Genomic DNA, 12,906 nt, shown 5'->3' with positions numbered 1-12,906 from the left:
ACAAACGGAAGTCCTGGTTATACTATACATAAGCATATACATATATATACTATCCTCATCAGAGCTCATGGGCACGATTCAATGGAAACACTTCAAAGTGTCATTTTTGGCACGTTTGGTAGGGTGTTTTGCGATGGGTGCTTTGGCGAGATCGCAGCCAGTGTTCAATGGCACACCAAAATTGAGCCCCCGCCAGATTCTCAAAATTACTGGCTCCCTCGCCATCTGGTTCGCCGGACTTGTACCTCAGCAGCTCACTGCTAAAATACTCCATCACCCTCACTTCCAGCCAACACACAAGCAAGGCAACGCGCAGAACTGCTTTGGGGATGCCGACCTCATAGGCCTTCTCGACGCTGTGGGTGAGAGGTAGGGCATCCTGTTCCCCGAGAGGGTCGGAGGACCAACAGCAGGGTGAGAAATGTCTCCTGGGAGGCAGTGGTAACGGCTGTCAGTGCGGGCAGTATGACCAGGAAGACCACCATCCAATGCAGGAAGAAGTCAAACGACGTCCAATGAGCTGCATAAATTACCACCTCTCTCGTTGCATCAGTTCTGCCTGCCACCCCTCAAATCCCCAACCCTTCGCACCCCCCAATTCACTGGCTGAAAACTTGCACCCTCCCCACATCCGATCTTTGCGCTTGATCCTCAGAATCCCCTGGCACCACCAGCATAACCCCTTCATGTCCAGGTGCGATGCCCACAATGCCATCTGCTCTAGACCCCCCATGACTCATCAAGCATGTGGCTCTCAAAGCCTTCTCTTTGTCCCCGCAAGAGAAGATAGCCCATAATAAACGGGAAAGGGCCAAGACGGGGGCACGGGATGTCAGAGATCCAAGTACTCGCCTCATGTGGAATGGGCCCTGGAGATTGTGGGGTTGCTTGAGGAGAGAGCAGCCACCAACAGCAAGGTTGGCCTACACCACAGAGGTGAGGATCTACTACCCCTTTACCCAGATAACATGTCTCAAGTGAGTTGTTCATGTCAGATAAAATGATCCTTCCCTCTCACTGATCACATGACCAGTGTCTCGCAGGATCTCCAACTGATGAGGGGCCGAGTCATTTCCCCTACCGCCGTCTCCCAAGAGACCAGGATATTAGACCCTTGGTTCAAACACAGAACATAGAAACAGAGGCCCTGATAGCTCACTCTGGCTGGAGTTATTCACGAACCATCCATTTGGAAGCCCTGTGCAGTGATACAAAACATCATCATACAGGTTTCATCATACTTATGGAGAGAATAATTTATAGTGTGAGCTCTTTCTCAAACCTAGGTCATATCCTTCAGGGAGCGTTTGTTGAGTGAAAAAGAACCTGGTAACCCTTTTATAGATTCTGTAGAATTGCCTCATCATATAAATGTTGCGGGCTGTCATTATGATACAATCATGCATGCCTCTACTTACCTCAATTATCTTTTACAGCTCTTAACACCACCATTCAAACTGTGATTTCTTGATAAACCGTAGAATTATAAATCATTCAGTCCTTTATGCCTGTACCAGCTCTTTGCAAGAGCAACTCAGCTGGTCCCACACCCCTGCCCCTTTCCTGAAGCCGTGAAAATGTTTTCTCTTAATAATAATAATAATAATCTTTATTGTCACAAGTAGGCTTACATTAACACTGCAATGGAGTTACTGCGATAGGCCCCTAGTTGCCACATTCTGGCGCCTGTTCAGGTACACGGAGGGAGAATTCAGAATGTCCAAATTACCTAACAGCACATCTTTGGATATTTGTGGGAGGAAACTGGAGCCCCCAGAGGAAACCCACGCAGACACAGGAGAATGTGCAGACTCCGCACAGACAGTGACCCAAGCTGGGAATCGAACCTGGCACCTGGAGTTGTGAAGCAATAGTGCTAACTACAGTGCTACCATGCCGACCTTCGAGTCCTTTTCCAATATCTTTTTGAAAGCCCGAATTGAATCTCCCTCTACCACACTGTCAATTGGTGTATTCCGGATTCTAACCACGAAAGAACATTTTCTTCATGTCCTTGGGCTTATTTACTATACAAGACACAAAGCACCAAATGTTCATAAGGGATTGGGTAAATACATTGTGGGTGCATTTATGAAGACAAGGCACGTGAGAACAGTTATAAATTGGTATCAGGCTTTTAGACATCAGAGATGTTTACGTCTATTCTGCTCAAAGCAAAAGTGAAACTAAAACTGGATCACATGACACATTTTCCCTTCTAGTGATGTCATGCTTACATCCCTTAAAGGCATATTGCAACATCCCTCTTTCTTTTTAAAGATACTTCCCCTCCCTTTCAAAAGAGTATAACTATTTACAATACATGTTCAAGTTTAGTTACCATTACATAAGTGCATAGAAGTGATGAATCTATGAGTCACCAAAGCGTAAAATAATCTGCTGGTATGCCCAGATCTTGTAATGGTAACCTGGTCTGGAGCTTTCTCTAATTATTCACAGTAATCTGTGGGATTGTCATTCTTGGATGTTGTTCCTGGTTGTATTTGGGACCTTGTCCTAGATGTAATAGGACTGTATGGTGTTGAAGAGCTAAAATAGATCTGATTTGTCCTCGGTCATAGAATCATAAAATTTACAGTGCCGAAGGAGGCCATTCGACCCATCAAGTCTGCACCGGCCCATGGAAAGAGCACCCTACTTAACCCCACACTTCCACCCCATCCCCGCAACCCAAGGAATCCTAATCTTTTTGGACACTTAGGATAATTTAGCATAGCCAATCAGCTAACCAGCACATCTTTGGACTACGGGAGGAAACCGGAGCACCCGGAGGAAACCCACGCAGACACGGGGAGAACATGCAGACTCTGCACATACAGTGACCCAAGCCAGGAATTGAACCTGGGACCCTGGAGCTGTGAAGCAACAATGCTATCCACCGTGCCGCTCCAGTCACGCCTCACAATGGCACCTTTGTTTGTAATGACTGTAGAGGACCTTGGTTCTGAGCAAATCCTGATTACCTCAGATGGTTGCCATGTATGTTCCATGGAATCCTGGATACAAACTTTCTGTCTCAAATCTAAACTGGACAATTCTTTACCTGCATGTTGATTGTGCACATTATCATAGAATTTACAGTGCAGAAGGAGGCCATTCGGCCCATCGAGTCTGCACCGGCTCTTGGAAAGAGCACCTTACCCAAGGTCAACATCTCCACCCCATCCCTATAACCCAGTAACCCCACCCAACACTAAGGGCAATTTTGGACACGAAGGGCAATTTAGCATGGCCAATCCACCTAACCTGCACATCTTTGGACTGTGGGAGGAAACCGGAGCACCCGGAGGAAACCCACGCACACAAGGGGAGGATGTGCAGACTCCGCACAGACAGTGAACCAAGCCTGGAATCGAACCTGGGACCCTGATTAGTCATCTTCTTATAGAGTTTCTAGTTTCTAGTTTCTGAGAGAGTAGAATGGGTAAGACTAGGTGAATTAGAGTACAATGGTCTGCCAAAAGTAAACTCTGCTGCAATGGGATATTTGCTGTCAGATGTAACTTTGCAACATGTAGATCTTGCATGGTCTGTCTACATTTGAGAACTGGGAATTGCATTGTATGAATCGTTTGTTCAGCTAGTCCGTCAGATCTAGGATAATGAGGAGAGGAAGTAGTGTGATCAATGTTTCACATCTCACACACATGTCCTGAAAAGGCTTCCCGATAAATTGCGGGATTGTCCATAATGGTCTCTCCAGGCACACAAAATAAACTGAAAATAGCACTTAGGGTGTGTGGGACAGTTGTGCTTGCTTTACTGTAAAATTGTCAGATAATTGGGTACTTGGTAAAGTAGTTGACAATGTATGTACTGTCATGATATTCAAACACACACATCATGATAGATAGACCAACAGACCAATTAGCACACATAACACGACAGCCAATCACAGACAAGAGCAGACACAGTATAAGACAAGAAACACGACGCCTGGTGGCCAGTCCATCTGGAGACAAGGACAAGGACAGGACCTGATTAACAAGACACTCACACAGTCACCACGTGCTGAGTACCAAGACAGATCTGTAAATAACAAGTTGGAATAAAACTGCGTTGTACCACTCGCAACCGTGTTGGTTCATCTGTACCTCGGAGCACCCAACACCACATGTACAATGATGATGAGGTCAATGCCATGAACATGAAAGAGGCCAGATACAACTTGGGCCAAGCATGGGTTGGAACTTCATGTGGAATCAGTAGTGCTTTGTGCTGACTTGGCATATGCTCTTGATATGCCTCGCATTCTTGTTAATGACTTCAATGTCATTGTTCATAACCGGTCAATAGACTGTCTCTCCTGTGAGTCTTCTCATCAGATCGAGATGTCCACGTTTGAGCATGAAGTTGTTGAAGAATATCAGATCATAACGGTTTTGAGATGACTAGCCCATCGCTTTAGGAGATGACTAGCCCATCGCTTTAGGAGAGGACTAGCCCATCCTGATAGGGCCAAAAAGCTGGACATTTTCTTGTTGCATGCAGATGACCATACCGTGCACATGTCTTCTTAGGTTTGGGTGTTCAAGTGACTGCGTCAACAACTGGTACACTTAGGACCTGTATGTTTTGTTGACCTGCGAGGATTACTTTATGCTTATTTCCCTCCTTGGGTAGCCCTTCCGTGCTTTATGTTTTGGGCGTGTCCAGCAGATCTATCTGGAACACTTACATCAGAGTGGATGAGAACACCAGTTCAACAATTCTGCTCGCTCTGCATTTGTAAGATCGCAGTACGTAGCCTTTTCTCTGCATCCGCTGACAAAGTGGTCTATGGATGCTGCAGGCTCTTGTCAAACTGACATCAACTCTAGCTGATAAATACGGAAGTTTAACTTGCTTTTGAACCAGTATTCCAATGCAATCCATATCTTCTAGGGATCCTTTACCTCTTCTTTCATTAATCCTGATGTGTTCAGCCTATGTAGAACTTAATTCCCAATTAGGATCATAGATTCATAGTGCAGAAGGAGGCCATTTGGTCTATTGAGTCTGCACCGACCATCTGAAGGAGCATCCTACTTAGGTCCACTCCCCCGCGCTATTCCCGTAACCCCACCTAACCTTTGGACACAAAGGGAATATTTAGCATGGCCAATCTACCTAACCTTTTTTTTTGAGGCATATAGAATTTTTAACAACAACTTTCAGTAGGAAAAAGACAACAGAACAAATAACACCCACCCAAACCCAGCCAACATGGCTTACATGCCCTATCCACCTGTCCCCCTAACTATTTCCCACCTCAACCAACCTACCTCCCTCTTTCCCTTAATGCGCCCCCCCCTCCCCCCCCCCCCCCACCCCCCTGGCTTATATCTGCTGAGAGCTTAATTTCCCCCAAAGAAGTCGATAAATGCCTGCCACCTCCACGCGAACCCTAGCATCGATCCTCTCAGGGTGAATTTGATTTTCTCAAGCCTGAGGAACCCAGCCATGTCACTGACCCATACCCCCGACTTCGGGAGTTCCGGGTCCCTCCACGCCAATAAGATCATCTCCGGGCTACCAGGGAGGCAAAGGCCAAAATGTCAGCCTCTGTCGCCGGCTGGACTCCCGGAACCACCCGCACCTTCAAAACCGTGGACTGACATCGGCAAATCCTTGCCAAAATCCTCTAAGCTTCGGACATGCCCAAAACATATGGACATGATTTGCGTGCCCTCCCGCACACCGCACACACCTATCCTCCACCCCTTCAAAGAACCTGCTCATACGGGCTACAGTCATAGGTGTCCTGTGGACCACCTTGAATTGTATCAGGCTAAGCCTGGCACATGACAAGGATGCATTAACCCTACTCAGGGCACCTTTCCACAATCCCGCCTCTAATTCCTTGCCCAACTCTTCCTCCCATTTTGCCTCTCATTCCATGAGTTCTTTATAAATTTCTGAGACCTTACCCTCCCCCACTCCCGTTTTCGACACCGCCTTATCCTGTATTCCCTGGGGTGGTAGGTACAGATAGGTCGAATCCTGCCTCCGTGCAAAGTCCCTCACCTGCAGGTAGTGGGACCCATTTCCACCGGGCAGCTCAAACTCCTGCTCCAAGTCCTCCAAGCACGGAAATTTGCCCTCGATAAACATGTCCCCAAACCGCTCAATCCCAGCTCGCTGCCACCTCCGAAAGCCCTCATCCAGCCCCCCCTGGTGCAAACTGATGGTTGCCATAAATAGGTGTCCATACCAACGCCCCCTCCACTCCCATGTGCTTCCACAACTGTCCCCACACCCTCAAGGCCGCCACTACCACTGGGCTTGTGGAGTACCGAGCCGAGTTACCAGTGCCCCTAAACTTGTACCCCTACATGAGGCCACCTCCACCCACTCCCACACTGACCCCTTCCCCACTACCCACTTCTTGACCATTGCTGTGTTCGCCGCCCAGTAGTAGTTCCTGAAATTCGGTCGGGCTAGCCCCCCCATCCCCTCGGCCCTGCTACAGCAGCACCTTTTTTACCCATTGGGTTTTACCTTCCATACGAACCCAGAGATGACCATGTTCACCCTCTTAAAAATAGCCTTCTGGATAAAAATAGGCAGGCACTGAAATACAAACAAAAACCTCGGGGGAACAGTCATCTTTACCATCTGCACCCTCCCCGGCAGTGACAACTGTGGCGTATCCCACCGTCTGAAGTTCCCCTTCATCTGTTGCACTAACCGAGCCAAATTCAGCTTGCCAATGTACTTAACCTGCACATCTTTGGATTTGCTCGGCAAATTTTCATGGCTTGCTTGTCTGGTTCAAGAAACCATGGGCTGGATTCCTGCCCCACCACATTTCTGTTTCAGCAAGTCGGCGGGATGCTCCATTTCGCCAGCTGGTCAATGGAGTTTCCCATTGCGGGACAGCCCCACGCTGTCGGTAAACCCCTGGGCTGCCGGTGAAATGGACCATCCCGCCGGCGGAGAATCCAGCCCTCGCCACACTGTTTAAACATTCGAAATTTGGATAGGCATCTGCATCCGAATTCAAACTGTGGAATTTTGCAGACTATTTGAAAATATCCCTCTGACCTTTCTTCTTCTGTAGATAAGTGTTATCATAGCCGCTACATGCACTATTCTTCTGTGCTGAAGAGGGGTAGGAATGTGATGGATTATATATTTAGAGAGGGGGATGGAGCAGACTAGAAGGTCAAGAACTCAGGAGAGATTGCCAAAGGTGTCATGGACAAAAGACAAAGGGTGTGTTAAAGTCTAAAGAGAGTGCTAATAATCTTCTGCCCCATCCCCGTCTCCAACAATATAATCCATCACATCACATTCTATCCCTTTTCAGCTCTGAAGAAGAGTCACACGGATTCGGAACGTTAACTCTGTTTCTCTCTCCACAGATGCTGCCAGACCTGCTGAGTTTTTCCAGCATTTTCTATTTTTATTTCAGATCTCTAGCAGACGCAGTATTTTGCTTTTTAATTCTACAAAGCTCAGATCCTTATGTTGTCAGGTAATTTTAAATGGGGCTGAATTCTCCTTTTTGCAATGCTGGAAACGTGAAGCGTGATCGGGCGAAGAATCGCACAAAATTGAAAAATCGAGGTTTGCACCCTGCCAACACCATGCTCCGGGAGTCCCTCGCTGGTGGCGATATCAATGTTTGTACACCGTGCCAGCGGACCCATACAAAACCATTGTTTGAATGGATTTAAATCTCATTAGTGACTTGGACACATTATACTCCACTATTCCGTGATGCTCCACTCCTCTGAGATGGAAGCTTTGCCGGCGCATATTTTTGCAACTTTTGGCAAGCGGGGCCTGGGCACCATGGCTGCTGAGGGGGAGTGGGAGGCTAAACAATCTCTGAAAAACCCCAGAACACTGGGAACCATGGCTGCTGAGGGGGAGTGGGAGGCTAAACAATCTCTGAAAAACCCCAGAACACTGGGCACCATGGCTGCTGAGGGGGAGTGGGAGGCTAAACAATCTCTGAAAACCCCCAGCATATTGTTGGGCTTGTTGGGGGGTTGCTGCCCGGCCGGGGGTGGGGAGTGACTTACTGCCAAGCCCATGGACTTGGGGTGTTTCCCTCAGGATTGGGATGGCCTGGCAGGGATTGCCATTGCTGCAGTCTGCCTTTTAAATGCGCCCCTTTGGTGCTCCTCCTGGTGAGGCTGGCAGCGCTGGCTGCCTCTGCCACCATCTCCCAGTCAGTGTTCAGGAGGGCAGACCTGAGCCTGCAGCCCACTCTGGGAAGAGGATGTCCCTCCACTTCTCACTGGCATGGAGCTGTGGGTCTATCTTATACTCCTGACCTCATAGGGCAGGTCTTCTGTGGACCATGTTCATGGCTGTGTGAGTGTGTGGGTAAGTGGAGCACTTAAAAACAGCTCCAGCTGCCAGGCTCTTCAGCACTAACTCTGGCCCCAACATTTAGAACGCACGATGGGCCGGGAATTGCTCGAAATTTGCGCCGGCAGAGTGCTGGCTCGTTTGTATGTCCTGATTCGCTCCCTGAATAATGCCCCCAACGGGAACGTGAATCGCACACAATTCTGCCCCTGCGGCAACACTTAGGGCGGGATTCTCCGATTGCCGACGCCGAAATCGCATTCAGCGATTGGCCAGAGAATCCCTTTTGATGGCGAAATCGGGGGGGGGGGGGGGGGGGGGTTGCCTATTTTTGAATGCTCTGCCCCCTCCAAAACAACATTATCGCTGAATACGCCGTGCACCATTGGGGCGGCCTCAGGATGTCACCTGAAGGCCCTCCCCCGATGCACCATCCCCAATGGGTCGACTTCCCGACGGCGTGGATCACTTGTGGTCTGAGGTTTCGGCAACCTCGCGTGGCAGCTGCGGACTGTGTCCAGCACCGCCACAGTCGGGGTGGAACCGCTCCGCTGACCAGGGGGTTTCGGTGAGGGCTGGGGGGACTGGTGGGGGGTGGTCCGGGGGTGGCGCCGGCCATACAGGGGGCACTATCTGGCAGGCAGGGTCTGCGCGCGGCCGGTGCCATGGTGTACGGCGCGACTGCTGCAGGTCACCGATGTGCGCCTGCGCATGCGCGACCACGGACCCGGCAATTCTCCGTTCCTATCTGCAGGGAAAGCCAGGGGTTTAACGTGGCGGTGCTGCTAGCCCCCCCACTGGGCAGGGGCATTGGTGAAAGCTGGGGGCGCGGTCGACTTTTTGGTCGGAATACGAGACACATGCTACAGACATAACCTCAGAATCAGAGAATACAGCCCCTCATCTCCCAAACGGAGAATCCTGCCCCATGAAATGAGGAAATGTGGGGCTGAATTCTCCGCCATCGGGATGCTCCGTTTTACTGGCGGGCCAGGGATTTCCCGATGGCGTGGGGCTGTCCCACAATGGGAAACCCCATTCACCAGCTGGCAAAACGGAGAATCGCGACGGCGTGCTGAATGAGAAATCTGGCGTGGCGGGATGATGAAACCCGTCCGTGGTTTCTTAACCATATGGGCTGAGAGCAATCAGGAATATTAGTAAATTCAGTGTGTTTTTCCACTTAATCACCATCTCCAAGAAGAAATTCTTACAGCTTTCAGTCAGGGTAATATATTTGTTTGTGTAACTTCAATTTTTATATTACATTACACATCTCTTTCAGTACTGACTGATGCAGAACAGCAGAGGTTAATATGGGACTGTGAACCAGTATGGCCCACAATGTAATGTAAAAAGACACATGGCCTGAGACTAGAGTCAGTTGTGGAATGGACAGAGACCTAGGTAGAACCAAGCATGAAGTTAGCTCAAAACTTGGGCTATACATGGAATAATGGGGCTGCCCGGCAGCACAGTGGTTAGCATTGCTGTCTCACAGCTCCAGGGACCCGGGTTCAATTCTGGCCTGGGGTGACTGTGTGGAGTTTGCTTTTTCTCCCCGTGTCTGCATGAGTTTCCTCCGGGTGCTCCGGTTTACTCCCACAGTCCAAAGATGTGCAGGTTAGGTGGATTGCCCATTCTAAATTGCCTTGAGTATCCAAAATGTTAGGAGGGGTTATGGGATAGGATGGAGGTGTGGGCTTAAGTAGGGTGCTCCAAGGTCTGGGGCAGACTCGATGGGCCGAATGGCCTCCTTCTGCACTATAAATTCTATGATTCAACTACAGTGCAAAAGGAGGAGGCCATTTGACTCATAAAGTCTGCACCAACACGTCCAAAAAAGCCCCCCACCCAGGCCCATGCCCCGCCCTATCTCCGTAACCCCACCTAATCTTTGGACACAAAGGGGCAATTTAGCATGGGCAATCCGCCTAACTTGTACATTTTAGACTGTGAGAGGAAACCGGAGCATCCGGAAGAAACCCATGCAGACACAGGGAGGACGTGCAGACTCCACACAGTCACCCAAAATAAGAATCATACCCGACCCTGGCACTGAGAGGCAGCAGTGCTAATCACTGCGCCACATTCCAGCTATGTGTTATCAATACACACTTAATATTCAACCATACAAGACTCATAACTGCTTTGTGAGACTGACTGAATACACAACATACAACATCCTCCGGTTGGAAAAATATAATAGATTTCTTGGGGTTGTGCAAGTGTCCCTCAAGCTCCTATATAAGAATGATATACCACTTATTTGCTTTGTGTTACAGCAAAGAGTGAAGTCCCTTCAATGATTATCACACTTGGGGAGACAAACATGCAAGTGGAGTAGCTGTACACTTGATAGAAATTGACTTTTCTAGTCAGCTATAACCATGAGAGTAAGGGAAGATGATAGAGGGTTAATTGAGAACTCATTAAGAATAATTAACTATAATCGTATTAAGCATTACGTCAGTGCAACAATAGCTGGGAATCCACTAAGGGTTAATCCAGATAATACTCTTTAATTCAATTTCTTAGGTTTCACATTTTGCAAGTGCCAGGTCAGTGACATCAACTAGCTAAAAGGCCCCATTTTATGGTAAAAACTGTGCGACTGTCCAGTACGAATAGTTCCGTTTCTATAGTAACAGCCAGTCTAGGGCAGGTAATTTCTTAACAAAAACTGTGTTTTTCTAATTAAATTGGAAAGTGATGGAATGGGAAATCGGCACCAATATATTTAAATACATTTATCTCTTAAATTGATGGACAGACAGTTCGGCCGAATTGAGCAAATTATAAATTAGTTAAAGTCAATCAGAAGTAAAAAGAAGGCCGGACCTTAAGAAAATAATCTGCTTAAGAATCACTTACCAGGATGGAAAAACTCATTCCGGAATCATCCCATCTATATTTCTGAAATCGATTTCTTTGCTCCTTGCTTTTGCTAAGTGCCATCTTTCTTTTGTTTAAATCACTTAGTTATATTATCCTGTGTATTATGATCTGAAGAATTACCACGATCTGTAATTGAATGAAAACTCAATTACTGTATTCGCTAAAGACAATCAATCTGACTAGCTTGCTGCAGGGCTAGTCGGAACTTCCTAAATGTTGTATTAAAAATAAGGTTACCAGTAGCACAGCTGACAAATAAAGTACAAATAAAGGACTTTGCCAAAAAGAACCGACTTGACCTCTGTTATTTGGGAACTGAGAAGGGATAACGGATATCCAGGGTTCCGAATAGACACAGAGATCGGTCAGAAAACTAAAACTTCATTAACTGACTCGGACTCCAGAGTTCAACAATTACTATCACAAATTGATGAATTGCATTCCCAAAATGCGGGGCTACAAAAGGGAAATACCCAGTTACTTAAAGAAAATCATACTCTGGAGACTGAAATGGACGACATAATGAGTCATAACAGATTGCTGAGAGAAAATCTGGTGGCTCTGAAGCCGGCAAATCCGCTTTTAAACCCTCAGCTATTTCTCAATTCTCCAGCCCAAACAATTCCGCCATAGGCGGAGTCAGGATTAATTCTGACCCCGACTATACCTACACCTAGTCAACCAAATTAAACCGTCATCAGCTCCAGCATTGCCGCCGCTGCCATGGCGACTATGAATCCTCTGACACAGACTCCACAGGTGTGGTCCAGCCGACACAACCCCATGTCCGTGCCGGGTTCAATGGCCCTTGTCCCTATGAACGCTCAGCTTCAGCTAGTCCCCACACCCGCTCACAATGAGAGTGTGGTCGGCCAAAACACCCAGCTAACCCCGATTCAAGTGCCTCCCCGGGGCAGCTTCGGCAGTCTCTGAGATTATTATCACTACACGAGGCGCTGAACAAAGGGAACCAGTCAGCTCGGACAATGACAGTGACGCAAAAAACGAGCCTAGTGGTAGGACTGGAATATTACGACTCGCCCCATTACGCACCAAACGGGTTAAGGTTGAAGTGATCGAAACAACCGAAAACGGTGTAACAATCACTAATTCTCAATACACCCGACATTGGGTCCATGATCCAGCAGACCCCGATAAAGTTGATCGATGGTCCAAAGCACCCCAAGAAGGGGGGGGGGGTTAGCCACCTGGTATCAGCTACAGTGCTTACAGAATATTTACGGTCTCCATGCGTTAGATGGTGTACAGTCCTGACTGTGATGGTTAATCCACGCGATAGTAAAATACTCTCAATGGAAGTTCAGTCAGCCCTAAACAACGATTTACAAAATCTGAAAGAGGGATGGCAGGCAATTAAAGATTGGCTATTAAGATTCAACCCACCTAAAACTGACTGGGGAAGAACAACAGCCTGTGTGCAAAAGCATTTGGAGGATCTCACAGACTATGAGGAAAGGTTTGGAACAGTTTGAAAGAAGCATTCCGGAATGGAACTCCAGGCAGTAGAGAGGAATTGGGATGCGAGTACCCAAGGACCATTCCAAACCGCTTTTGTCGCTGGTTGGAGACCAGGGGCGAAATTCTCCCGAAACGACGCGATGTCCGCCGACTGGCGCCCAAAACGGCGCCAATCAGACGGGCATCGCGCCGCCCCAAAGGAAT

The 12,906-nt window shown here is 48.1% G+C and overlaps 1 protein-coding gene across 1 annotated transcript in view; it reads right to left on the bottom strand.

Annotated features, from left to right (window-relative positions):
- Nucleotides 1–11,283, bottom strand: part of LOC140425865 (androgen-dependent TFPI-regulating protein-like) — a 345,871-nt gene extending 334,588 nt beyond the window's left edge. The window contains exon 1 of the mRNA XM_072510248.1: nucleotides 11,200–11,283. Within this exon, the coding sequence (XP_072366349.1) occupies nucleotides 11,200–11,283 (84 nt within the window). The remainder of the gene's footprint in view (nucleotides 1–11,199) is intronic.
- Between the last annotated feature and the right edge of the window lie 1,623 nt (nucleotides 11,284–12,906).

Source organism: Scyliorhinus torazame, chromosome 6 (assembly GCF_047496885.1).
Source record: "Scyliorhinus torazame isolate Kashiwa2021f chromosome 6, sScyTor2.1, whole genome shotgun sequence".
Lineage (NCBI taxonomy): Eukaryota > Metazoa > Chordata > Chondrichthyes > Carcharhiniformes > Scyliorhinidae > Scyliorhinus > Scyliorhinus torazame.
This window is presented reverse-complemented; position numbering and strand designations above follow the sequence as displayed.